Below are 27,825 nucleotides of genomic sequence, written 5' to 3'. Positions count from 1 at the left end.
ACACCTACGTGCCGAAAGATCAAGCGGAACTGGACGTATAGACCAGATATAGAGATACATAGGTATAATGCAATATAACGCAGCGACAGATCAACTTTGCTTGGATTGTATTGGGTGGACCAGCCAGTTTGAAAAGGTCTTCCAGTAGCCAGTGTTATACGTGAAAAGAAGACCAAAATATATCGGTGTGTTTGAGAGTTGAGACCAAACTATGAAAGCCTTTGTTTGTTCGGTGTTTTATTGAAGGTAGAGTTCAGGTTAAATTGAACTTGTTTGACAAAAGAGCAAACACATGAAATTAATATTTTTTAAGTTTTACAATTACAATGGTTCCAGTTATTTTAAAAACTTTCAAATTTAAAATTACGAAAAAAGGTTTTGCGAAAATAGAACTTTGAAATCTAATGAATTATCAATTTATTTAGTTAAAATCATAATGAAACCAATACAAAACATAATGTTGTCAAATAAAAATAAATTAAACATGAGATAAACTTAACAACAATCACCATTAAAGTCGAAAATTATAATTTAACGCCATTCCAGACTTAGAGTGGCGTGTCATATAAAAGTGTGCTCTATTTTGAGTGGTGTAAAGTTTATTTTTGCTTTGTTTGGGGTGATAGTTAGGGCTTTCTGATGTCTGCTCGGTCGGCGTGAAACAAAAGTATTGGCATGTTACAGTGGAGCAGACAACGAATAGAGCACTATTTCGGGAGGAATGCGCTCTTATTACGCTTTTTGAGTAAATATTTACAATCAATAACATGTCATGTTCATTTTGATTACGACAAATGAGAATTCTTCTGTTCAAATATTATGTTATTTTTTGTGTGTATGATAATTTATGAGGTATTTTTTGATTTTACTACGTGACAAAATACTAAGAGTATTTTGCTCTCTTTAAGATTATTATTTTGATCGCTAAATAGTATGTGTTTTTGAAAATCTGTCCCATATAATATTTGATTCAAATATATTTCTTCATCGTAATTAAGGAGAAGAATAAGAGTTAGAAGAACAACAAAACACAACAGCGCATAAAAGACACACCATTGAAACAAAAAATTTCATAAAATTAATTTAAAACCCTTGATTAATTACGTGAGTATATTTAAATACCTCGTTGGCTAGCTGCCAGGAATACCTTCGTTAGGTCATTGAATTCTGTTAATCACTTCCCTTCGCCCTAATTACTGGCGACAATGTAAACATGTCTTAAGAGAAAATTATTTTACGTATTGTTACATTGTTTGCATGTTTATATTAAGTAGTATGTAATCAAGCATTATTTTAACTCATTAATATCTTTAAATAAATGTGATTTTGGTTATTACTTTATGTATATTTATGACGTTCTTCCTTTTAACAATTTTAATTCACCAGATTCACCGGACGTCTTAATTTGATGACAGTTTATTTCATCATTAGGAAAAAAGAGTGGAGCCTTTAGAAGAAGTTATTTCATTATTAATATTCGCTGTTTCAACATCCTAAAAAGTGCTTATCAATATTAGGCTACCAAAACTTCGAAAAAAGTGACTTCTGAATATGATGGAGGAAAATATGTGAAGGACTTAGTTTCTTCCTTCAAATTGTCGATGAATGGAAGTCTTTGCTCTGAAATCCATAGGTAGTATAACATCTTATCTCTATCATCAATATATTATCTTATGTGTAGTACTCACTGGTTGTTGTGCGCGGTGAGCCGGTTGGGGTCGCTCGCGTTGCGGTGCTTGCCGCGGCGCGGCGCGTCTCTCTCGCGACAACTCTCAGCGCGGTTCACGCCGCGCCCGCCGCCCGCCGCCGGTGACCGCCAACTAATTACACATTATTATTATTATTACATGTTCATAAATTATAAACAAGGCATTTTATAAAAAAAATGAATTTACAATCCATTACAAAAACAAAAAAATAAAATAATTTCCTGTTCATAATAATAGTATTTATCAATCTAGTGTTCAAATTTATCGAGTTACTAAAATCTACAAAAGAAGTATGTATATTCACATTAATGAACTAATAAAGGCGAACTCTAGTGGTCAGTTGCTGAACTAAGTATACCGCGTGATGTGGCCACTCGCCACTGGATGGCGCTACAGGTACCATAACTGTCATGCAGCTAACACAATTCTTATCGATTGTTTTAACGTAATTGCGGAATGTTTATTTGATTTAATATTAATCTCTATTTTATATTTACTACTTAGTACTATTTAATTTTAATTCGAAAATGTGTACTAATCAAATCTTTAAAAAGTATTAACTACGCCTACGGTACGTGGCGTTATCAGGATTATTACGAATACTATACAAAAAATAGGTAAGACGCCTTCGGTAAATACCGCACAACCTTTAATAAGCTGTCCATTATTGCCCATAAAATACACAAATTGTGCATGAAGACAGGTCTTGAACCTGCGACTATTGACTTTAGATTACTTACACCGTTACTTAATCGAACAGTATACCAATATATTCAAGGGATATTGAAGGGTACTCACTTATTGTCCTTGTCAGGTTCCTTGTTGTTGGCGTCGCTCGTGTCGACGTCCGCGTCGGGAGCTGTCGGCTCATCCGTCGACCCTTCCCGTCGAGATTCTCCTGAGAAATACAATAGATACGATTAAAATTTAGCCACGAATGTTTAAATAGATATAGAAGTGGAATATGGAATTGCTAAGAGTCGTTTGAGGATGAGAAACAAGGGGCAAGGTATAACGTGGGAAATATTTTAGCAGTGGGAGATTGAGAGGAGTAAACTACTAGTGATATTAGTAGATAACGTATTATGTTAGTCAGACCTTTTATAAAAAAGGATAAGTTTTATTTTATATATTATCTTGTAATTCCAATACTGTACAGCGATATCGAAATAATGATTTGGCCAGAAATACCTTTCAGAAACAACACTAAACCGACTACAAGGATGAGCTTCAAATATCTGCTAATAGCACAAAAGGAAAACACAGAAAATGTATCTAGAAAAAATTACCTAGTATGTATATTTATGAACAAGTTCAACTTCCCATTTGAACGTTTGATATGAAACTGTTTATACAATATCATCACAAAGTTGAGAACTTAGGGAAAAATCCGTATGAAATCACAATAGCGTTAATAATAAATTATAAACATTGCCACGGTCGGCGGGCGAGGTGGCCACGTGAGTGCACGCGTACTACACGCCGTAGTCGAAACTTAGTCATATGGAAGTAATAAGTATAGGTATTAAAGCTATTTATGCAAAAAATGTACAGGAATTTTGCTTTACTTAAATTAATAAAACTTTATGTACACGATTTAATTTAAGACATTAGTCAGGACTCATTAACATAAGTATTTATTCAAAAAACGAAAAACTAATTCTCTCTAAAAAAAACTGTTTTCAAAAGCACTTTAATAAAACTCCTATTACTTGAGTTAAAGACTTTTACAAATCTGATTGTTTTTGTTGATACCACTTGAATAAATATTGCAAAATCAAACAAGGAAAGAAATAAAACTTTTAACATTTATTTATTTTTAAGTAAAAGTACTTTACTTCTTGACCTTGCCAAGATTCAAGGATCACATCCCACGATCCCAGCTCGAGTGGTATTTTTCTGTAACTTCGCCCACGGCTGAGGATATGTGTTAAGCTACACCTACAATTGTCCATATTAAATGCATATCCTTTAACGACTAGAACACGTAGAAACACTACACCTAATATACCTACTGGCTTCTGATATTACACACGGGATAAAAGCAGTAACAATTTCTTGAGTCTTTTTGGCAAACGCCAAATTGACACCTATAAACTATCAGCGATCGTCCTTGTCATTGAAAAGCGTAAAAAAACAACAACAATTAGAAGAAAAATACTCCTCCTCTACATTAAATCAAATAATGTTAACATCCTTTAAAAAAAAATAAAGGTAAGTATCCCATTATTTTTATTGAAGTACCTAACTATTTTATGTATTAATAAGTATTATAAAGAAGTCATTACAAGTAAACTCCAGCGTACACGTTTACAAGAAATATTAATAATCCATAATAATAAAGGAACGTGACTAATCAATCTATTTTAGTGCTTCACGACTGTAATAAAACAACATTATGTTTAATGTTTCCATTCGCCGCTAGATGGCGGTGTTATGAGCCTTAATAGACATGAGACGGGAAGTCTTTAGCAATGAGTGCATACTGCAAGTTCCTCGCCTACGGCCTGATAATGAGTTATATCCTACTTCTAGAGTTCCTATAAGATAACAACTTTAATATACACATATTATGTATCTAGAATGCTTACTTCACATTATGTCACTTGTTGTGACAAACTGTATGTTTTAGAGAGACAAATCTTAACGATTTAGTAACCTTATCAAATATAAAATAAATAATCCTAATATATAATTACCCGGTTTAAACGGTTCTTATAAGAGGAAGTCACAAAAATATTAAGGCCTAGGCACTAGACAAACATTGTATGCCAATAATGCATTATGTCCGTCGTTCAACTACACATATCTCTTGTCTAGTAGGAAATACAACAATAACTAGGTATAGTCCATAGCTTCCTCTAACTACATGATAAGTACAAAACGTTACATCACATGCTATCAGCTGGGATCCGAATTCGGTCATGTGTCGTGCCGAGCCTCCCTAAACAGTAGAGTTCGCGTGCAAGCCGAGTTACACTATAATATGGTTCAATGTCATTTTGATAAGTACGGATGACAAGGAAGCCGCCATCCTGTGTTAGGGATATCGTTATTGTAATGTATGAAAATTATACGAAATTATTTTTGTGCTAAATATTCAAGTACGTTAATGTTTCGACTTTTCCTCTTTTTAATAAAAACATTGCTGATATGATCTTTTCCTGAATTACCTTAAAATCACACTGGTATTGGACCCACATTAATAAGGCAGATATAATTATTTCTTTAAAGTCATCACAGGATGTCACTTTTTTCTAACCATTTAAATTATCCAACAGATATAATTTTAAAAAGGCCCCTTAAAACCTTATAAGCCAAGCGTTACTAACAAAACTGGTTGGTTAGTGCTTTTGATTCTGATTTGAATTCGAATCGAGTCTCGATTGTATCCTAAAATGGAACCTTCGAACAAATACCAAATCAAATAGTAATCCAGTGTTATCGGCCTAGGTAGCCTAGTCCTATCAGCCCTTTACTAGGATATCCAGCATAATTTTAATACGAGCCACTTCACGACTTGGCGCTTGTGCTTAGTACCAACTCAATTTCAAGGCAATTGATACAGATCTTCAATTCCGTGGATCTAACCCTACAGATTATATTTATACTGAATACTTTTATTGTATAATTGATTTGGCCAATGTAGACGGCGAATGTGTTAAGAAGTTTCATCCAGCATTTTACGCAAGATGATTTGCTTACCTCAACCAAATACTTAGTAATAATTTAATTTCCTTTTCCTAAAACACAAAGATAGGATATTTTCCGTATTACTCGAATCACTGGCAACGTGAAGCTCACGCTTGCATGTGACTTTATTCACGAGTGACACATGGCGACCATACTATTGAATCACACGATATTCTTGCCATTTTAAAAATATGTTTTTATTCTTATAGCTTCTTAGCTATAGGAATAAATGGCTCTTGCCAAGCACGAGCTTAGGGAATGAAGCATAATTTTACGAAATATTTCAAATAGATGCAATTCTTTTGTGAGCTTTATTAATGGGTATACCATAATTATACCCTACTTGGTATAGAGATATAACTTATTAAAATATAAGTATAAGAGATCTATTTTTTTCCTAATTTTGACTCTTCTACTTTTGTTATCCATCATTAAATCATCTTCTTCTCGAAGGTCAGTCAAGATTCCGATATTCAGTCCGCATAAAATTATAATTCTCTAACAATATATTTTATCCATCACCCATCCTCTAATCCCTCACAATACAATAGCTTCCGTTCGCGAATATTCCCATACAACAGTAGGAGCTGCGCGTGCGCCGCACCATACAAATTAACGTTCACAATTAGTGGTGATCTAAGCGCTGACGTCACACCGCGGGCCGGCCGTTAAGGATACATAACTATACTCTATAGTATGTGCACAATATACATTATCCTTTATGTTTGCGACTAAGTTTTTTTATGAAACAAAGAAGAATTACAGGAGAATGCTTTACCTTTTGCTGTGTGGAAGACTTGGGTTAATTAAATACGTATAAAGCAACGTAACGTAAAGAGAATAATTTACGTAATTAATAGTTCTATATGGTGTTAATGCGTCATATAATCTGCTTTTGTTGAATCCTTGCTATTTTATTTTAAGACAAAAGCTTGAGCTAAAACATAAAAGTAAAAAAGTCCCACACGAAAATGACTACATTTTGTTAAACATAACTCAAGAGAAAAAAAAAGTATCTCGCACCAATAAAAAGGAAATTATAATATTCTCGGCACATTCAAAAGATTATAATGAACTTTTAAAATGGCTTGCAGCAGTAATAATAGGTTCCCAAGCTAAAAGCGGATTACAATAGATTTTGCAGCATTATTCATCCACTTCAATCAATTTTATCAAGTACCATCAATATCTTTACAAATTTCACCATTAAACGTCTTACTGTGGTAAGAATAAAGCTTAAATTCCTTTAAATAAAAAACAAGGCTTGTCGAGGATGAGCCATAAAACTTGTCACACGACAAGCAACTCTTTTCGCACATTTCAAGGTTCCAATTCCAATGTTATGCGAAAATGACGTGCTTACGTCATAGGCACCTCGATTGGTCATCGACCCGTTACCAAAACTGCATCGTTTGCAATCAGTGGGCGGAGGCAGTGGCTCAAAATAATGTTTGTAAATATAAAGTGATAAACATTGTTGTACATGTATGAGTTTTTGAAGCCAAGCACTGACGTTTAAATAAACTGGCACGGAATGAGGAACGATTCGGGTAATGCCATCAATGTTGGTTTACTGTATCAGCTAGCAGAACGCGAGCTCATTTAAGACTTTAAATCGGCGATTTTTTTGCAAATAACTAGGTATTAGTCTCAGAGATGTATTAAAAGAATCTCGGATACCTGCTGTCAGAATTGCATGAATAATAGTTTGCTTGAAGTGGTCTGACTCACGCCAACGTAAGCGAGTATTTTCATATGTTTCCATCACAAATATTGTGTTTTTTGAAAGTCAATGACACTCCCACTTTTGGTCTAAAAGAAGACTTGTTACAATCCCTGGCCTACTTTACCAATCATAATGCATCTGCATTTTAGAAAGATGTGTTCGATCATATTAAATAAATACGTTCAGATTAATTTCTATATTCATAATGGCCCAAATAAATCGTTTACATACAAGGCTCGCACTCTTGGATTCCAGTGAACCGCGTCATAATTGTGTTTATAAACATTAATCTCGCGAACACTTAATTTTAGAATAATATTATCAGATCATACAAATTATATTTCCTATATGTTGTTAAGACAATTTGCACCATGGCAATTAATTTGCGCCTTTGCAGAAGATCAACATTTTCTCCAAATACCTGTACATTTTTTAGAAAGCATTATAAAATTTATCTTAATTGATAAAAATTATCAGGAGTGAAAAGAAAAATCCTTTAGCGCATATTAAAACAGATGCATTGAATGCTATTGTTTATTATTTAGAAACAGAAACAGATGCCGCAGTCATCGAGCACAATACTTCATTTCAATACGATTAATAACAATGATGTCACTCCCGATGCTTTATGAGCCAAACCAGACGCTATCCTTGGAGCCCTTGACACTAATAAACATAAGGAAAACAAATTAATAGTAAATGACATTGAGAACTGCAATAACAATAAGCGAATGCAACATTATACACAAACTTGAAAAATCGTTGGAAGTAATAACAGCAGTGAGTGTTAATTTATTCGAAGAAGGACATTAACAGGCACGTGACGAGTTCGACAAAGCGAAACAGAAAATAACGACGCAGGGAAACCCACCGCCGATGATCCGAGTAGAATACTAAGTGATATCCATAGCTAACACAACAGACATATAAACTACAATCCATCAATACAAGTCGTAACAAATCTTTAGCAATCTTGCACGATAACTATAAATCATTTAAAGCTGGGTGTTAGTAAAATTCATTGGCAAAGCTTCTACTAAACGCTCTTTCACTGTCGGCTTTGCAATAAACTTCCTGTGTATGATGAAGCACCACTTTGGAAGACGTTATTACGAAGACTTCCATTTTGAATAATCAGGAAACCATCGAAGCGAACAAATCGTCGGTTCGAAGAAAGCTCGACGGTACAGAAGTCCCCTACTATTACGATATCCAAAATTAGCTGGTAACCTCTCAGCCGAGACAATGCGGGACGCTTCGGGGTGTGTGACTCAATGCTCGCACTATTTATATAGACTTCCGGAGTTGGCGCGCGCATATCAATCGAGTTAACGTTAGTAGGGGACAAGCGGGTTCTCGGGATCAACTCAATTAGCCGAGACTTAAATAACTTGGTAAAACTGAATCGATTAAAGGTGGGCCGTGATGTGAAGTAAGCTTTCAAAGAAGTTATGATTCGCACTACTTGTAAAAGCAAAGCTGGAACTATGTTAAATAGCTGCTTCAAAAAGCAAACGAAACGAAATCTAATCGATGTTATCAATATAAGTCACAAAACATGAGACATAAATCCAGCTGAGGCCAGGATTCGTGTCACCCAGTTAGAAGTAACGAGGATTGTGGACAGCCGTCAATAGGCGGCCGAGTTATCATCGCGGCAGTACCGGCCGCCTGACCGCGATGCGAGGCATGCGGTATAATCGACCATTAGTCTACTATGACAGGTCATGGACGGCGTAGGAATGCCGATCGAAGGTGCCAATAGCTAAGCAGATAGCTAATATCTGAATGGACAATTGAACAGCAAACTGGTTCGGATAAGATCGCACCGTGACATAGTTTCGAGATTCAATGTTACTCGTATTGAAATTTATTTGCATATTATCTTAACAAGAACAAACGGTATCGTAGACGATCGATCAATTATAATGAATGTTTCAAATATTAATTATTTCGAAATCTATTTATAATGAAAGCATTGAGATAAGTTTTTAAAAATATTGATGAGGCAATGAGCTAAAGCAGTAATTATCATTTTAACTGTATTGTAATGTATCATTTTCATTCTCAACTAAAACAATGAAATACTAGTACACGACACTGGACGCCGACAACACAGTAGAGGCAAGGCAGCATATTTTATGGATCGTTTCTCAAATTATTAACACATTGTTCTATTTCACTGTTTAACTCGAGCGTAATATGTAAATCGCTCGTAAATAACAAATTATCGATCGGTTTTGTGAATTTATTTTCCCGAAACCTACATACATTGCGATCGTAAAGGTTGTTCGAAAGCTTTAAGATATCTATGTTAATATTCAATTGCTTACAATTTCGAAATTTAGTTTTCTTATAAAAACATCTCATTGAGTTTGTCCCAAGCATATAATGTGTTAAAAGGATGCAAATTCAGTGATTTTATAACTGACATTATTTATTATATGATAATAATAAGAATCATTCGCTATAATTTATATCTCTCAAGAATGTCGACGGAGAGCATGAGTAATAAAACATCAATGAGATATTACTTTTGAATGGGGTATTTGTAAGTAAAAAACGGTGTTGACGCTTCGAACATTATGGAAAGGGGTCACGAAAACATTTCACGGATAATGTCATGTTCTACAAATAATGTGCAGATATTATGATGACCTAACTAGAACAGACTAAATTTATGATTAAATTTTATAACGGTTGGAATGCTGAAATGTGATTTTAATGTTGTATAGCTAATAAAATATAATTATAAGACTACAAATGGGCCTGATGTTTTCAACTGTGGGAAAACGTTTAGTAAAATCACGGAATCTGTCAAATTAATCGACTTATTTAAATGGTTCGATACTACCTACCATAAAACGTACATAATAAATAACATAAAGGTATTTGTCGGATTAAACGATAAATAACACCATGATAATCTATTACAAGAATGTCCGTGGACATTGAACAATGTTTCTAAGAATGATGTTAGCTCACAGATCCGTCTTTGGACCTACAAGAAACTAATTACGGTATTGAAGATCGCGACAACAATACTTAGAGATTACCGTATTCATTTAGTACAGAAAAAAAAAACTAAAACAGGGTTTTATTGTCTATAAATAAAAATTTCAAGTCAAGTGTAGTTAAGAAAATTCTCAAGTAAGGTAAAGTGAGGGACTCTCATGTTTATGAATGGGTTCGGCGCGTCAACATCATGAATAAGGGATCAGATCAAGCTGCTAATCGCGCACGTCCAAAATATTTATGTTTACAGAAGAAAATAAAACTTATTTTCATTCGCGAACAATACAATATTAAACATAATATAGCAAATAAAATACTAAAAGATAAAATGTTGAAGAGGATAAAGAAGCGATAATTGAAAACAATGGTTTCGATTTATGGGAATTAGTTATGTTGACACATAATGTACGTTACATGGGTTATGAAATGGAGTGTAAAGTTACAAAACAAAAGAATGATGATCTAACATAGCAGTGGACAGCGGCGAGTCGTCAACGACATAAGGTCACGCGTTATCAACCGTGCTAAGATAACAGACCATATGTTACTGAGAAATGCAATAAATGATGATAGAAGTCTCATTCTCAGTACTAACTCTCAAGACTAACATTTTTCAAAACTATTATAAAGGTTTGTTCGATTTGTTGAACGACATTAGTCAAAAGGTCAAGTAGAGTGATTAGCGAATGAACTAGCTTATTCAATAAACAAGAATTAGACCTGAGTTACAAATTCGCGAAAAGTAAATTTTACAACTGGCATAAAACAAAAAAGAAATAGTAACCATAATTATCATAATTATTACAATTACTTTGACTCACCTCTAGATCCACTGAACAGCCAAGAGTTTTGTTTTGATGAATCTGAATGTTTCTTCTTAGCGATAGGAGTCTGTTCCACAATACTGGCTTGCCGACTTCTTCCCGAGGGTGCCTTCACACTTTTCTTCTTCCCTTTCTTTAACGTGCCACTATGAGACTTTCTCAAAGTGTTGACTTTTAATGATTGACTCTTTCCTCTGACCTTACTTTTACTTCTTGAAGTCTGTCTGCTCAACCTTCTCCTATGCTCTGCGATTTGTTTGGGCGTAGGTTGTTCGTCCTCTGAATCAGTCTCTACTGGTCTTACGAGTCTAGCTTCACTGATGGATGCGAATCGCTTCTCACCCTCCAAGAACAATCTGGTATAATTTAAGATTTCATCTATACTTATACCTTTGTCGTCTTCTGCGACCGACTCTACGGGCTTTGTAGAAGTCGGAGTCTTCTTCCTCCTCAAGAAATTTAAAGCACTAACTGATGAGCCTTTACTTGTCTTTCTAGTTTTCGGGGCATCAATTGTACTACTTTTTCTATTATTTGTTTGATTCTTGTCTTCTTTTTTACTATTTTTTCGTATCTGATCGAGTTTCATCGTAGACCCGTGTATAGAATCTCGATCTTCCTCGCTCCAAAGGCTTTCTCTGGATTTCTTCTTATCTGAACTCTTTTCTAGCTCCCGCTTTGCTGACTCAAACCACTCGTCTCCTAAATTCCTGACGATTTCTAGGGGATTTGATAAGGACATTGTTTTTCTGTGTCCTTTCTTAGTCTTAGCGAAGTCTACTTCTTCATCTGTGACAGCTATTTTGAGTGACTCTTTGCTGATGGTTGGAGTCTTGCCGAACCGCGGCAGGGCGTCATCACTCGCCGAGATGGCGTCGCTGTGCCCGTCCGCTGACTCGTACAGAGACTCGTCGCTCTCATCTCGTCTCTCTGTTAAAATCACATCACGTCATGAGGTTGTTCTGCCATCGTTACGCGAGAAATCCTTGCCATTAATTATTGAAACAATTGTCTGTTCTTTTGTAATTACTGAATTAATCGATAATTACTACTATTTTAGCGCTTAAGACGTCTGTGCGATATAAAAACTTGAACAATGACCCGGCTGAGGGCAAAAAATGTCGTTTTCCGATTGATAGTATCCGAGACAATGTCAAGATAGTGAGTCATACGGCGGCGGGTGCGCGAGTGTTTTACAGAGGTTCGCTTAACGAGTATTAACATACAATGCTACTTAAGTTGTAGTTGTTTGACGTTAAGCATCACGCTTTCCCTTGCATAATTCAACTGTTAACAGAGATTAGAGAAACGTAACGAACTGATTATGTATTTTATCTTTTGTTTGCAAATTTATGCGAAAGTTTGGCAATCCTCTCCGACAGTTATGATATTCGGTTTACATTAGAGCGTTTATCGTTCTGTTTAAAATTACTTACATTTTTGTGAATACATAAAAAGATTCCTAGTGTTTTTATCGGTCTAGTACAACAGATTTATGCTACATTTTTACAGGGTATTTTTTATTAAATTTAAACCGCGATAAGGGGGTTATCAGAATGTTATTCTCAGTTTATTATTATACGTATTTGCCCTCTTCATAAAGTTTCTACTGTAACTAAGTGGTAGAAAGTTAACTTTACCACAAGTTAATCAAACAGATTAAGATAAGCCATCAGTGTTACTTAATTCAGATAGCGTCGTATTATCTTAATTCATTGGTATTTACGACGCAGTGAATCTCAGCCGTAATCTCGCATACTCTATAAATATTTAACTACCTTTAGATTAAGGTGTGTACTACGTTGTGCAACTTGAACAAACTTTGATTATTTTGTTTGTCTTTAGCCTTGATCATTGAAAGCCCCGATCACATTACTTTATTTAAATCGTATCTTAACATGAAATATTCACCTAAAACATTTACAAGTGTAAAATATTGTAAGTTTGTTTTGGGATCGGGGTATTACATAGTGACTAATTTTAATCTGTATTAACTTTCGAGTATCTTTGAGGGAAAAATACAGCAAAAAGGTCTTCTTGGAACCGCCTTGTCTTCGCCCGAGGCAATATGTTAGTAAGTTTAAACGTTTGCGTGTTTTCCTTCTGCTCGTTATATATCAGGTGTGAACCGAGTGACGTCACCAGGGACGGTTATTCACCGTCTGACCGTTTTGCCTGCGTTTGGTCGTGATTTGTTTGAGCATATATTTGGTTTGATTCGTTTATTTGGATATTAAGCACATTGCTTGTGAATTCCGAGTTACTTTCTTTTTGTAATACATTCTAAAGAAGTATTTTTTATGTTGAATTCTTTAAAATTGCAAAATTTGCGTAACCTCTTTCCTAAACGTTTTTACGAGCTGCTATTAGACGAGTTTTATACTAGAGTGAGAACAAACAGGAAAATAATAAGCAACGAACAATATTACTCATTTAACAAAGTCCTATATGTGTCAGGCGTGATAGAGTTATGTTGAAACATTTCTATTTTATTCGCGAGACCTATTTAGTACTAAAGTGCGCACCACTTAATTATATTACTTTTGAACAACGATAGAAATGTTTTATTATAATTTTGCGAGTGTTCAAAAGCTAAATAGGTCGTTATGCGTAAAGCAGGTCACTAGGACTACGCTAAATAGTGATCGCGTGTGTATTTGACACTAATAGTGCCTTTTATACTAATGAAAACACGATAGTCTGCCAGCGGTAATGCTATCGGAAATTAGGAGCGAATTTGAGAATAGGAGCCAAAAGTATCAATGCTAATTTATGCCGGTTTATTTTGTGTTTGAATTAAATACTATTTTGAAAGATTTATTTAAAAGAGATGGACGATGACCAAGGTAAGCAAGAAAAAAATATACGCGTACAGCTCTCGTTATAATTACACATCATTGTTCGAAGATTGACAGGCGCGGTCAAATTTCAGACGCGTTTTTTATACGAGCGATATTTTCGTGAGATTGCTCCATCCGCGTCATTGTTTTGTATTATTTATATCAGGCGAGAATTGATTACATAAATTTACAGCATTCCAGACGTCTTTCAACGGGTTTTTGATTTGAGAAATGGCAAGGAATTCCTGTTTTGATTTGCGTTCGATGATGCATACAAACCTATGGAGACTACATCGAGGATGTCCGAGTACCGTCTCCTCTCCTTGTCGCTCTCGGTGGAGGTCTCCCTCTCGCTGGACTCGCGCGTGGTCTTCAGGATGACCGGCTTCTTTCTCCGCAGCTTCCCCACCACTCCATTCTCAGACTTGTCGGCCGTCTTCGGCTCTCTCTTGAACCACATCATCTGTCCGACCATGTATCACGCATACGATATAAATAGCACTTGTTTTCCACTGTTACCCTACACTTGCACCATTGCACGTCACTGTGGTACTCCGCTGACACTTCCCGACACTAAACTTGGCCGGGTTTTGGATCGCCTCCAACTTGAAAATGGATAATCGATCAATTATAGTGACGTTCTTGGCAACACTTATGGTGTTTGGTATAATGTGTATAATTATGTATAGATTGTCGTCAATTTAATTTGGAGTGTGTTATTATAATCTATTGTAGTTAGGTGTTAGTGAATCGCTCATGTCATTAGAGATAGTTTTGTAAACACACTTTGTTCAACGTTTAGATTTGTTTATCAATAGGCTGGCTATTTTAGTGGGCAGTATATTTTTAAACACAACTTATGTAAGTGGATTGTTCGTCCTATTTGTGTCTGTTATCGGCGCTATTGTGTTCTCTCAGCGCCATGCTAATCTGGATGAGAGAAGGAACAATGTTGGTCGGCGCGTCGTTATGCGCACGCGCCAAGGTCGCTTACCTGACGAACATACGGCTATTGTAATTATAGAACATTGTATTGAGAAAGTTTTTCTTCACGCTACCTGTCATATGCTGAGGAGTTTCCGGACTATATATTCAAAAGCTATTTCTATCCTTTGACTATCCTAATACTAAACCCAGATCAGATTTTATAATTCGGCTTATCAGGAAGAACAATATACTAACTCCTCAACCTGTCTCGCCAGTCCGGCAGTTCATTTAATCTTCCTCATAACTTTCCTCGTCTCCTACGTGCCCTGACTACTTCAGGTCCCAAACTCGGAGCAAGGTCTCAGACCTCACTTCCTGGTCGTACCTTATTGTCAGGCAAATATATTTAGGCGACAATAAACACTGCGCATTGGTATTAACGTCGTGTACTACATGATATGCATGTGAACATTATTGTAAATCAGAGTTACTCATATGATGATATTTATGAAGATGTTATTGAGATTTTCCAGTTAAGAATTTGTTGGATGGCGACAGTAATTTGAATGTTGATGACAATATTAGTATCGCTTCTTGTGTAGGAATTTGACTCATTTTGAAAATTGATATTAAAAATCAAAACAGATTTACAAAATCTTTGATCTCTAGGTTCAGAGGTAGTGCGAGCAGTGAAGTAGTTTGTGTATCGTTCAGACTACGATACGTATTTTGCTATTTACTAGGCTTTATGTTACAGTGACACTAACAGCCTCATGGAATAACGATACTTATCTGAGTGAACTTATAAATTGTATATTATGCCTCTACGTTACCCTTGAAAATGATAATCTTTGGAACTTAACGGTGACGTTTTGCTGTACATCGTTCTTACGAATAGAAGTATATTCGTATAGTGTTAAAGAATAATTGTTAATGTACATAACACAGGCATCAAGTTATTCTAATTCATAGAGACTCAAACCGAGACAACTTATGAAACGCTAAGCACCACTCGAACTAAAGAGTATCGTCTGGCATTGAGCCGGTTAGGTTCATATTTTTATAGAACTCGATTCTAAATTGACATGTCAAGGTGAGGTAAAGGTATCTTCGTGCTATTACATCTACCTATAATCAAATTAAGTCAAGATTCTCAGGAGCATAAATTAGGAAGAATCTTCTTTTTTGGAAAGCTTAAGTAAAACTTCAGTTCCTTTTTTCATTTCTTACTTATTATTATGTTCACGATAATAATTGACATCATTTATAATACATTTTTTCTTTAACGTGATCATAAAATCTGTGCTCCAATTTTAAACGAAGCATTGAAATAATCTACGAAACGACCATTTAACAGTTCGTGCATTCATTTATTAATTTGTCAATAAAATTAAATCGTCCTCTAAGACAAATGATCAATCACGACTCGCTTCAGGCGATGAGTCGTTAGTAGTTATATATCATAGCAACGAACAAAGCGTGTGTATGGATCAATGGAGTCTGCATCAATACATGACAAGCAGACATGAGTATAGCGACACCTCAATGTCGGCGGTGCAATGATATCCGGAAGATGTACCACTAACTGTTACAGTTAAATTACTAAAATTGTGGAAGAGAGATAGTGTGACACGGTGTAGAGCGGCGTCCCTTTCATAGCGTCGCAGTTACGTAGGTACTGTATTTGTTGAGTGTGGTAATAGCGAGTCAATATTGTATGTTGCAGAAATATATGGCAAATTGATATGAATATATTGTCAGTAGGTTTGACTGTGTAATTGGTGCGTCTGGTTGAAATAGAATTTAGTTAAATATCAATCCTAAAGGAGAATTGTTGGTTTGGTATCTGTTTACCGATATTATGTAGAATCTTCATTACTCAATCAATAGTAAAATAGTGCAATGCAAATGTTTGATCTCTTTGATCCCAGAATGCTTAAACTCTTGAGGGATTCAATAATGGATATTCCAATTCGTTCGAACCAAAAAACCTAAGAACTATGTAAATGACTGATTTCGACCGCATAGTTTTATACCCCATTTCTCTGTCTCATAAAAAAACCGCTTAGCTTACTATGCGCGGCGCTTAGAACATTGTATTTTTGTGCTATACGGTACAGACTCTTGGTAAACTTTTACCGAGTACTTGATTAAATAATATCACCATAAAAGCTAGTATTATCTATACCTATATGTACTACTAAGTAGCGCGGACGCAGACGGAAGTGTCGCGAGGATGCGGCCTCCGCTCTTCCGGCGAGCGAGCGATTGACTAACGCTACCGGGCGCGCGACGTGAGAACCTATATGTGGGGAAAATAAATACAAAGAGTTATAATATGTATAGTGTTAAGTGTGAAAATCAAAGAAGAATTCACACTATTATCATTAAGGCTGGTTTGTGAGATGGTGTGGTTGTTTCAACTTCAAGTTTATACGAACGATTTTGATAAAGTTTAGTAAGCAGTGTGGATTAGGTACTGTTATTACCTGTAGCGTTTATGTTCTAACGATTTGACGGCAAATACGGTTTTTAATGAAACTCTGTAGGGGTAAGGGTTACTATTTCCATAAAAATCTATACAATACTCTTCAGACTCACTGAAAAATTCAATCACTTCAAAAGATCAAAAGCGCACCGCTTTAATTCCACAATATATGAAAACCAGAACATGCCTATGCTGCCTACACTCATCACTGAAGCATTTAACTTGAACATTTCATTACCAAGCACCGCCAGTGGTAAATTCAAATGAGTATAATTTTTACTTTTTTAATCTCTCGTCCCGGCAACCACTTTAGTTCAGTATTGCACCCCGTGCCACTCCCCCCCCCCCTACCCCTCGGGCAGACGGGCGCGGGGCAAAAAGGCACAAACTGCATTTACTGGGCAGACAGGGCGGGCGTGCGGAGCGAGGTTGGGGCGTAGGGCTGTCAAGGGTAGTCATTTAATCTTTTTTTGTGAATTAAACATTGAAACGTTTTTTCCGAAATGTTATTGCTATTAATAGGAAATCAGTTAGTTTAGTAAAAATGGTAGTCCATATGTTTATAAGTTTTATCTTAATAGCTTTTAATTAGATGAAGATTCCGCATATCTAAAAGGCAATTAAAATATTAGACCATCTAGCGATATCTCGAGTTGATACTTAAAAATAAAACATTTAGTATTATTAATAGAATAGACACCTATTTACCGCATACCGCCTCTTTAAGTGTGTTCAAAACTTCAAAACACATTTTATATTCAAAAGTTAAATATTGCTAGACACTCCTCTGTAGTAGATCAAAAACGACTTTCTTGGAAAACGAATGTCAAACAACTATTTGATAGCATTTTGTTTCACAACTAAATTTACTAGACAAATAAATAACTTGACAGCCCTGAACTAGGGTTGTCGACATCTGTAAACTGAGATACGAGGACTAAACGGAACGGTTCAGTTCGCCGCCGAGGGCAATTTCACTCGCGAAATGAAAACTAAATATGAATATTAAATTGAGCTGTGCCTCGTGAAATATGGCACGAAGCATACAGTGATATTATGTTTTTACATTCTTATATTTTGTTAATAGTTTCAATGTATAAATTTGTATAACAAATATGAAATTCAATAGTTTATTCTGAACATGTGATTTGTGACATTTAAGTCCAGAAAAAAATAAAAAACTTAAACCATTTTATAAGGTACTGCCCAGTAATTCTTAGTTAATTTTGAACTTTTTTGATTTCGATGGAAAAGATTAATTATTAACAAAACGACATAATGCAGATTAAACACCTCGTGCCACAAATATTTAACGCAAGCGTTCTTTGTACATAATTTAAATGTTTATGAAGCTTGCACAAAGGGCTGGGAAAGTCTTTAATGCGAAATTCTTCAAAAATAAGTTTATTAAGAGCGGATAATTTACTCATTTCTAAACATATTAAAACACGTGGCTATACACGTAGCTGGTTTACATTGTACTCGCAGCAGATCGTGATTCATGAAAATGTGAGAATACATATATTTAACGACAACAATAAAATGTATAAATGTGTTAACATGTGTATTATTCGCTTATCGATACAATATCTAAGTCGTTCTATACAAATTGTTGGTGGTTTAGTGACGTCATTCTAAACACTTGGTGAGCTGAATAAAATGCTTTAACGATGATGAGGTGTTACAGTTTAGATGGATTCCTTGTTTTACGACTTATTTAAAAAGAACCTTTTCCTTCTTACCTACGAGCTATTATATAGTAGCATCATGAAAATAAGACACTCAATCAAGAAAAAAACTCCTGTGCAAACAATGAATTAATTTTTGCGAACCTTCTTATAGCCAAACGGCTTAAAATACACTTTCAAAGTAAACAGAAGAAGCAAACTCGATAACTCTACCTTACATCTTTTGGGACACATACCCTAATACTATGAAAGAGTCATATGTCAAATAAACGCTGCCTTTGAGGATAAATCTAATTTCCATTCGATACGATACATTAGAAAGATAACCGAATAACGTGCAACAGGAAAACGTAAGATATTCAATATTACGAGTAATGGCATTCTCGATAGCTATTGCTAGAATAGGATAGATTTTGAAAGGTAGTAACGAAACCTATTTACTTTATCAGGTATTTTTTCATTTATATATGAACTGTTTTAGATCCTGCAGCTGGGCAAGGGCTACGTCGTGATCATCCAACAAATCTTTCAAGCTATCTGACAAGATCATCATACCACTTTCGCCACGTAATCGGGAACAGACCTACTTTATTCTAATTAATATCTTTCAGACATTCAGAGAAGTAATATTAGTTAAGTATTGAAACTTTGTTATACCATAAATGTGTTAAGAAGCGTATTTTAAAGACTAATTATAGATCTCAATATCCTATTGCTTGCTTTCCCATCACAGTCCACTATAATAAGCATCACAGTTTCACAAGCCGTCTAAAAGTTCACAAAACAACATCTTTTCAAACAGATACAATAATAGTTAGTGGTTTCGTTTAGAAATAAAAATCCAATTGATTATAAGAAAGAAAGAATTCATTGATCAATGAATGATGTAGCAAATAAATAAGGCATTGTTAATTGTTTTCTAAAGAAACATTTCTTTAATGAAACACGGCCGATACACATCTGATTCTATTAGAGGCGTCGACGATGTTTGACTGGAAGTCGATCGTTTGAATAAAATCTCCATGTTTATAGATAATATTATACGAGTAATGTAAAGTTTTGACTGAGATATCGTCTGGCGCTTGTAAGAATAGATTGTTTTAAATTATTGTACAGAGTTGCACCTGTTACTTTACGCTACACTACGGAAACGACTCCAACCATTGATCATTGAAGTAGAAGCTATGTTCAAGGCATTCTAACTGAACATTTCATGATCTTTTATCTAAATACGACTACTGTGGGAGACAGCCAAATATAATTAGCAGCAAATGAAATCAACAATGTTTGGGTGGTCCACCGATTTCAAGTCAATTATTGTGCTACCTCAAACATGATGCACTTACTCAGTAAGACCTTTTAACAAACTTAAAATACTTTACAATAGGTATACGAAATTCAAGATTCTAAACGCAATCCCATAATACCGCTCAAGCTATTAGTGGCGTCTATTTTAAAAATCCTTCTGACTATACACATCCTGTGTTCGCCACAGCACCACCCTTAACGTATGTCGTACGCAATTAACCAAATATGGTATTTGTGCGCTGTGTTCTGAGACCGGCGCCTGCGCACGTCTGGCGGCTATATTTAGCCACGCCCCGCGAGGGTTGCCCGAAACGAAAATATCGTAGCATTCCGTCATGATCCCCGATTGATTTTAATAAGGATGTGCAAAATTTTAAAGGGGAATTTGTAAAAGTGTTAATAAACGCTTACATTTCTTGAATGATAGTCAAAGCATACACGATCAACGAAGATCTCTATCAAAACAAAAAGTAAAAAACCCTTAAGTATAACATAAGACAACCCTTCTTTTCGTTGTCGTGTCAAAACGTAACTTGACGATAAATTAAACAAGCTGCCAACAAAAGAAAAGTAATAAAAACAAAAACCATATCCACTTCTCGTTAATGAGTGCAGTAATACCCGGGGCACGAACAGCCCTATCTCATAGTGTAGGGACACGCGACACGGCAGCCCGGGAAGCATTTCCGTAGCTATTTGTGCGACGCTTATAGAAATGGTGACGAATTGGTGACTTCTAAAACGTAAGCGTGCAAGTTGAAGAAACTTTAAAGGATATTGAGGTGGAGAGAGGAAAACGGAAACATATTTTTAGGTATTCTATTTTTTAGGAAATTTTTGACGAGTTTAATAAAACTAGCTGTTACCCGCGACTTCGTCCCCGTGGGTAGAAGATATAATTGTTGTTATAATTTATACCTGCCCTGCTTTTTTCACATTTTCCATTATATCTTCGCTCCTATAATATCCTTCAATTTGGACCAGTAGTTCCTGAGATTAGCGCGTTCGAACAAACAAACAAACTCTTCAGCTTTATATATTAGTATAGAAGTATAGATAATATGCACGAAAATGATCCTTTGACCAAAGGCAAGGAACGAAAGTATCTTCAATTGCTAAAAGGATTGGCCTTTTAATAATTGCCATCGATTTTCGTGAGGGCCTCAAGATATTCCACGAAAGTACTAATTTGAAAATTTAAATCACGACTTTACCCACCAAGTCGATACGTGTAATTATTAAACGATCGTCCATCTTACAAATGACAGCTGCATACATATCGGAAAGAAAGTATAAAAGAGAAAGTCAAAAACCTAAAATAGGTAAAAGAAATTTAAGAAAAAATGCTGTTGTGTTTACTCAAGAGATTAAAGAGAGACCGCTAAAGAAACTGCAGCCTGCATTATTGACATCAATCAGAACCAAATTTAAAGAAACAGGGGTCGCACTGAAAATGAATAACTTCATACAATTGGCTTTGTTACTCATAAAGTAGATATTAAAAATAAATCGCGTTATTATTTTACAACTAGTACGATTAACAGAACATAAAGGTTATTATGTTTAATAATTTATTGGTTTGCGTACTAATTCAATGAGAATTACCCACCACAAGTGCACGCCTTCCTATATTTCGATTCATAAATCATCATTTCATTAACCACAACTGTCAAGAAAAATCTAAGGAAATGACTCAATAGGTTCTAATTAATATTTCCAGTTAAAACCATCACAACAGGAATCTAATTGGAAATTATTTGTCATCGTCGAAAATTCGGATGGACATAAAGATGAAACTAAAGACGTAATATACGCACTATAATACAACATGCGAATATATGAAATAAAAGCAATAAAAATTCTAACTAAGACCAAAGTCTATACGCAATAGTCATAACTCTACAAATATCTAGCAATACCAGACGATAAACAGACACAACACACATCAAAGCATACAAATCTAATAACTGATACCGAAAATAAAAATAAACTGAAGCTCACGTTTTCGTTCGTATATAACCGTACTATCTTAATTGAGCAGTCAATGGCAGATCTGAATGGCCTCAAGTTGCGACGGTACGTGATAAAACGTTGCATTCGAGAAAAACATGAATTGTTAGACTAGACTCGGTCCAAACATAAACTATACATGGATATACTGTGACTAGTCCGTCGCTGTACAGATTTGCATCGGAAACTATGGCTGGAATATCTCATGGTTCATTCTCTTTGTTTTGGTATTAGGGATTGTCGTCGTATTTGTATAAGTAGTGTTGTTTTTTATTCGTTTTTAAGACGATGGTTATTGGATATCCATTGGTATGCAAAAGTTTAAACCAATTGATCTTTTTAAATTTTCTGGAGGAAAATCTTATGAAAACCTAAATTCGATAGAATTTATTTACAAATCACATGTCACCGATTGTGCTACTTTTGTATTGCGCCGCAAACGTACAGCATCCAGTTACATTAGACTTTTATATCGATGACGCTGTTAGAACGAATTTAAGATGTGAAACACTAATTTACGAAACCACAATTTATCATAAAATCTGACCGACACAGAGATTTCATTTGAAGTTTACTTCCTCGAATGCTTCCGCATATTAATCTACTTGCAAATTGACGCACTGTTGATTTGAGCTCATCAGATAGAATTATGAGTTTGCCTCAAATTCTAAACATATTTATAAATTATAAAACATATAATAATTTAGGCCATGAGACATCAAAACAGTGAACAGGCATCGTGAGTCAAATCTTGTTTATCGATATGATCAGTTACGCTTTCAACATGAACTAAATCGGTATCATTAAGTAGTGCTGTGTCGAGACAACATTCCCATACAAACGACACGACGTTTGTTTTAGCTTCAACACTTACAAATATTGTGGCTAGACCTTCAATGTATATAAACACAGCATTAATACGGACTAGGTTTGCAGACAAACGTTGTGACTAGAACTGATTCAGAAAAAATACTGAAGTCATATTTACTAAATATGAAGTTAGGAATCTAACAATAGAAAGTGACACGCCTGATGCAAATGTAACGAAATATGATTGCATATACACTACAGTGTCGCCTACCAATGAGGATTTCACCATAGACTCAGCCATCAGCCGGTTGAAATCCAAATTGTGTCGACACAAATCTAAGCCACGTCCCGCCGCACCGTATTGGGCTACAGATGACAGCTCTGCAATGGCTCTGCATATGTAGTGAGTGACAGCTAGACGGTCGTCATGGTAACCTATTACCCCCAATTGACTGTGGCGGCTTGTGTGGGTTGCACAGCTGATGGATATCTATTCAAGTTTGCCGAGAAGGATAATTGAATGTTTTAGCAAGGTTAAATACAATTGATTTAACAGCTTACTGCGTCTTGGTTACACATATGACCATTTCAATTATTCCCTTTTCATTCTCTACGGTTACCCTTTTCTTGCTTATTTAAATTTCATCAAACTGCTTCCTTGTGTTATGACTTTTGGCACATCTCTCCTAGTGTTCTATTACAGATACTTCACATTCAATCACTTCACTACTAATAGTTCCATCTGCACCTAATTAATCATGTCCCACTTTGTCTACACCCAGTTCATTATGTAAGTCACACATAATGGGGGTGTAATTATTATTGTTAGTGCTAACAGTGGTCAGAGGTTATTCGTCAACACGCGTCGACCGGTGATTGTGCGGTATCCGGGAATTGATCGCTTCTTTACATTCCGGCTAACGCGTGCCTTGTGCCGTGTTGAAAGGAAATATTCGATATGTTTTAATAATAATATTGGCTTGTGCCTAAGTGAGGACAGGCGGCATATTTGTTCAAGCTGCAGTATGTAGGCTAGATATCTTTTGGATTGTTTTTATCATTAATTAACAATTTGAAAGCATGTATGATTTTGGAAAAAAAATGTATCGTGCATCATGTATGTAGCCCGTGGTTTGAACCAACAAAATAAGGAGTTCAGTCACAAATACAATTTATTACATTCCTTTAGTTCTTAGCTAAGGCGTAGGCAGGGGGAGTGGTCTGGCATATTCACATGAATTCATTGAAATAGTATTAAATTCTATTTAATAGTGTGGATTCAATGGGCAAAAGTCCAAACTTGGACTGCTACTGGGAATCTTGCGTCAAGAAATAATATTACTGCCTGGAATTGATATAAAATCTCCTTACTAACTATAATATGGGATAAATAGTGAGGCACGATTATGAATGCTGTCGAATTTATTATGCGAAATTTGTTTGGGCAACATTAAATATCATTCTTGAGGTTTGTAAAATAGGGTAGTGCAGGCAGTTGTAGGCATATAATAGTAGTAGTAGTATTCCCTAGAATTTCTCTCTTCAGAGATTCTGTTCTTCCTTTGATTAAGAACAAATTAAAATACCTCAACTTAAACCGACAGAGCAAAACAACATTTCAACAACGTCTTGTTATTCCCTCAAAGATTTACTCCATTGGAATCTTGATAAACATTTGGACCATGACTTTGGTGTTAAATTTACTCGGAACTGAATTCACTACAACACAAACACCATGGTAGGTATTATGTACTTGTGTGTAGTACTAGTTGACTGGTGTTCGGCTGTTATCGCGTACTATTTCCAGTGAGGCAAGGTCGGCTTGTAAACATTCTGTTTTGAATGTTACGGTTACGGCATGGCCCAGGTGCTGGGATGTGGGAATAATACGAACAAATATAGACTGTAGGATGCTTTTGCATACGTTAAATTGTTCCTAAGAATCCTATATTGAAATGAAGAACAAAATTCATTAAATTTGTGCCTTAATCCACCAAAAAAAGAAGATTACCACATCAGTTGAAAGTATGACCATGGGCAGTGTTGTAAGTTCAAAATTATTCTGAAAAATATTTCTGAACTATAGGAATGCGAAAGTTTCTCAGTACCGATATTATTTCATAGGTGGGAGTTATATAAAATCGCGTCACAGCAAATGAATATGAAAACCAGGAAATACTCTTATTGAAACTTTCCACACTTTCTACCTACCCTCACGGGGAATAGTCGTAATGTTAAGAATCCATTCACAAGGGAAAGAATGAGGTAACAGCACGGGCATTCTGAACTCTAAAAGGAAAACTGCCATCGACGTGGGAAAGAGATGTCGTTATGTATCGTGTATATGTCTCGTTTTCACAACAGCCAGAGCTCGTAGTACAGAAATCTGACCACACCTAACACTCAATACATTTGTAAAGGCGAGGAGTGGCGATACGAGGCGTCCGATAGAGCTCGCTCCTTAAGTGTTCAAACTAAAGTGGTTCAGTAATAGCATTTATTGTTGCCCGAAATGCTTTCAGTGATACAGGCGATGTTACTGAGGTTCTCCTGAATGTAGCCGAGGTTGTATTATGAATGGTGTATATGTTAGCTTATTGGACTGAATGGACTTTGCAATCTGTTATGATGTAGTTATAGGTGGTGAAACTGATGAAAAGGGTATATATTCCAATATGCGGAAGGTTTCAAATACAAAGATTTTGGAGATTACAAAAGTATTGGTTTTAGAAGAGGATATATGGTTAGGCAGTGAACTGAAACATGATGATGATGATGATAATAATAGTGCTGATTAGTTTTCGGAATAAGAAGCTAAATTGAGTTTCCAAAAACTCCTAGTCTAATGTCTCACCCAATGATCACATGTAACATCAAAATGATTAATAGTTGAGGAGAATCCCGCCATAATATAATTTAGTGTGTAACCAACTTGTGAAGTCAAAACACGACACAAACACGAACTCTCGTGTTTCTAAGAAACATTAGATTCAGACTTGTTTACAGTGGGATGATGAACATACTTTCTGATGTGTTCATTTGATTATAATAGAGACAAGTTCATAAATCATGTTTTAATATTGTTACTGGAATTTAACACAACATAATATTATTCATTATTTGTACTATGAAAACGCATATATATCTTGCATCGATAAAGGGATCTATAGGCATGACGTTTTAGATTATTTGAGAATTAATTTTAGTTTTAAAACACATGTAATTTTACGAAATATTCAGGATTACAATTAATTTTACAGCAAAACCACGAACATACCACATGTTGTAAACCTAGAAACCATCTCAACGTTATCTAGTAAACACAAAAAGACGAACCGAACAAAAATAGGTCAATACTAAAACTAGACGAACTAGAACTATCCCAACAAAAGCCGTTAAACTGTAAACAGGTCAAAATCACACAAAGGACCAAATTAGCACACAATATGACGCGACGACAGACGCACTACATTGTAGAAACAAATTTATCCTAATCACCTATTGCTAAAGGAAATTAAACCTTAAACTTTAACCCGAAAGTTTATTTTTAAAGAAACATGGCTAATAAGAATCCTTGTTTAACGTTCTAGAGTTGATATCAAGTCCAAAATATTTCCACATAATCCATTCCGAGTCGAGTTATGAATAAACATAAATTGGCAAGATTAATTAAACAGAAAGTGACGTTGAAGTATATTTGGTGCGACTGGAAGCGGCCCCAACACACTTGGGTCTCGTCCAGAATAATTTGGAAGTGTTCTAGGCGACTGGCGAGTGAGCGATGCGCAGGCGCAGCCCGTCATGTGCGAATTACGATTCACAGGCGGGACGCGACCACACGCGACGCGCGATGAATACATACAGCTTTACAATTAGTTTTACTTATAGTAGTTAGTCTTTTTGTAATTCACTTTAAGCTAAGCCTACAAAACTTAGATATAGATGTTAGTGCTTTCATAAATCAATCAATTAAAAAACAAAATTTATAATCACTCCGTTTATGATTATTATTTTTATTTTTTCTACTATATTTATTAAAGACTGCGCAACTGCAAACTGCGCCATTAAAATATCTCCATATAAAATGTATAAAAATTACAAACTCGTTTAAAAATATCACGAAATGGATCATTATTAAGCAACTGAGTGTTAAAAGTCATCATGACCAGCAAAAAATCTAGACTTATTCAATTTCTTGAATAATTTAAAATTTACCAAAAAATCGTACCTGAATGACTTTATCCTTAAAGTTTGGGACAGTCAACTGATGATCATTTAGCAATATTATAATACCATTTTATAGATGAATCTACAGCTAAATAAAACGCTTTTTTCATATTAAAATGAACGATTCAAGCCTGTATCAAACACATCTAAATATTGGCCGTCACAATGCATATATTTTTTATGCATTCTAACGTATTCCTTTTCAACGGTCGTATTGAAATTATTTGTAATGGGTGCGCTCGCGCCGATGACATCATGTTGTGACACACAGATGTACGAATATATTGCTAATGGCATAATTGTTAATAATTCGATAATGTTAGTGCAGCGCGGAAGATTTAAAAACGTAGGTATAAATGGTGTTTTATGGTAATGAGAAAGGTATATTAATTCTGTTTACGGACGTTCACATAATTGGATAATTTTATCACTTAATATCATAGCTACAACAAAAAGGTTTTTTTAACTTCAAAACACAATTATTGATTTATTAAAATCGATGAATTATTTCTTGATAAATACGTAATGTGCATGTTTTGCATGTATACAATTAGATCCAT

At 35.2% G+C, this 27,825-nt stretch overlaps 1 protein-coding gene across 1 annotated transcript; it reads right to left on the bottom strand.

Annotated features, from left to right (window-relative positions):
* Positions 1-353: 353 nt before the first annotated feature.
* On the bottom strand, positions 354-14,932 carry LOC113505539. The gene is made up of 4 exons (XM_026888306.1): positions 14,087-14,932; positions 10,965-11,897; positions 2,508-2,607; positions 354-1,820 (listed from the first exon to the last, which is right to left on the bottom strand). Exons 1-4 carry the CDS (start codon positions 14,280-14,282, stop codon positions 1,685-1,687), a joined length of 1,365 nt encoding a protein of 454 aa, XP_026744107.1. The 5' UTR covers positions 14,283-14,932; the 3' UTR covers positions 354-1,684.
* Between the last annotated feature and the right edge of the window lie 12,893 nt (positions 14,933-27,825).

This window comes from Trichoplusia ni, chromosome 26 (genome assembly GCF_003590095.1).
Source record: "Trichoplusia ni isolate ovarian cell line Hi5 chromosome 26, tn1, whole genome shotgun sequence".
Taxonomy (NCBI): domain Eukaryota; kingdom Metazoa; phylum Arthropoda; class Insecta; order Lepidoptera; family Noctuidae; genus Trichoplusia; species Trichoplusia ni.
This window is presented reverse-complemented; position numbering and strand designations above follow the sequence as displayed.

Bases quoted from the DNA above. Each gene is read 5' to 3' on its own strand.
- LOC113505539 (XM_026888306.1), bottom strand. From the start codon at position 14,282: ATGGTCGGACAGATGATGTGGTTCAAGAGAGAGCCGAAGACGGCCGAC. The intron at 11,898-14,086 runs GTTTGTATGCAT...TGATTTTAACAG, and splicing joins CCTCGATGTAGTCTCCATAG to AGAGACGAGATGAGAGCGAC. The intron at 2,608-10,964 runs GTGAGTCAAAGT...TGTATTTCTCAG, and splicing joins GCTGTTCAGTGGATCTAGAG to GAGAATCTCGACGGGAAGGG.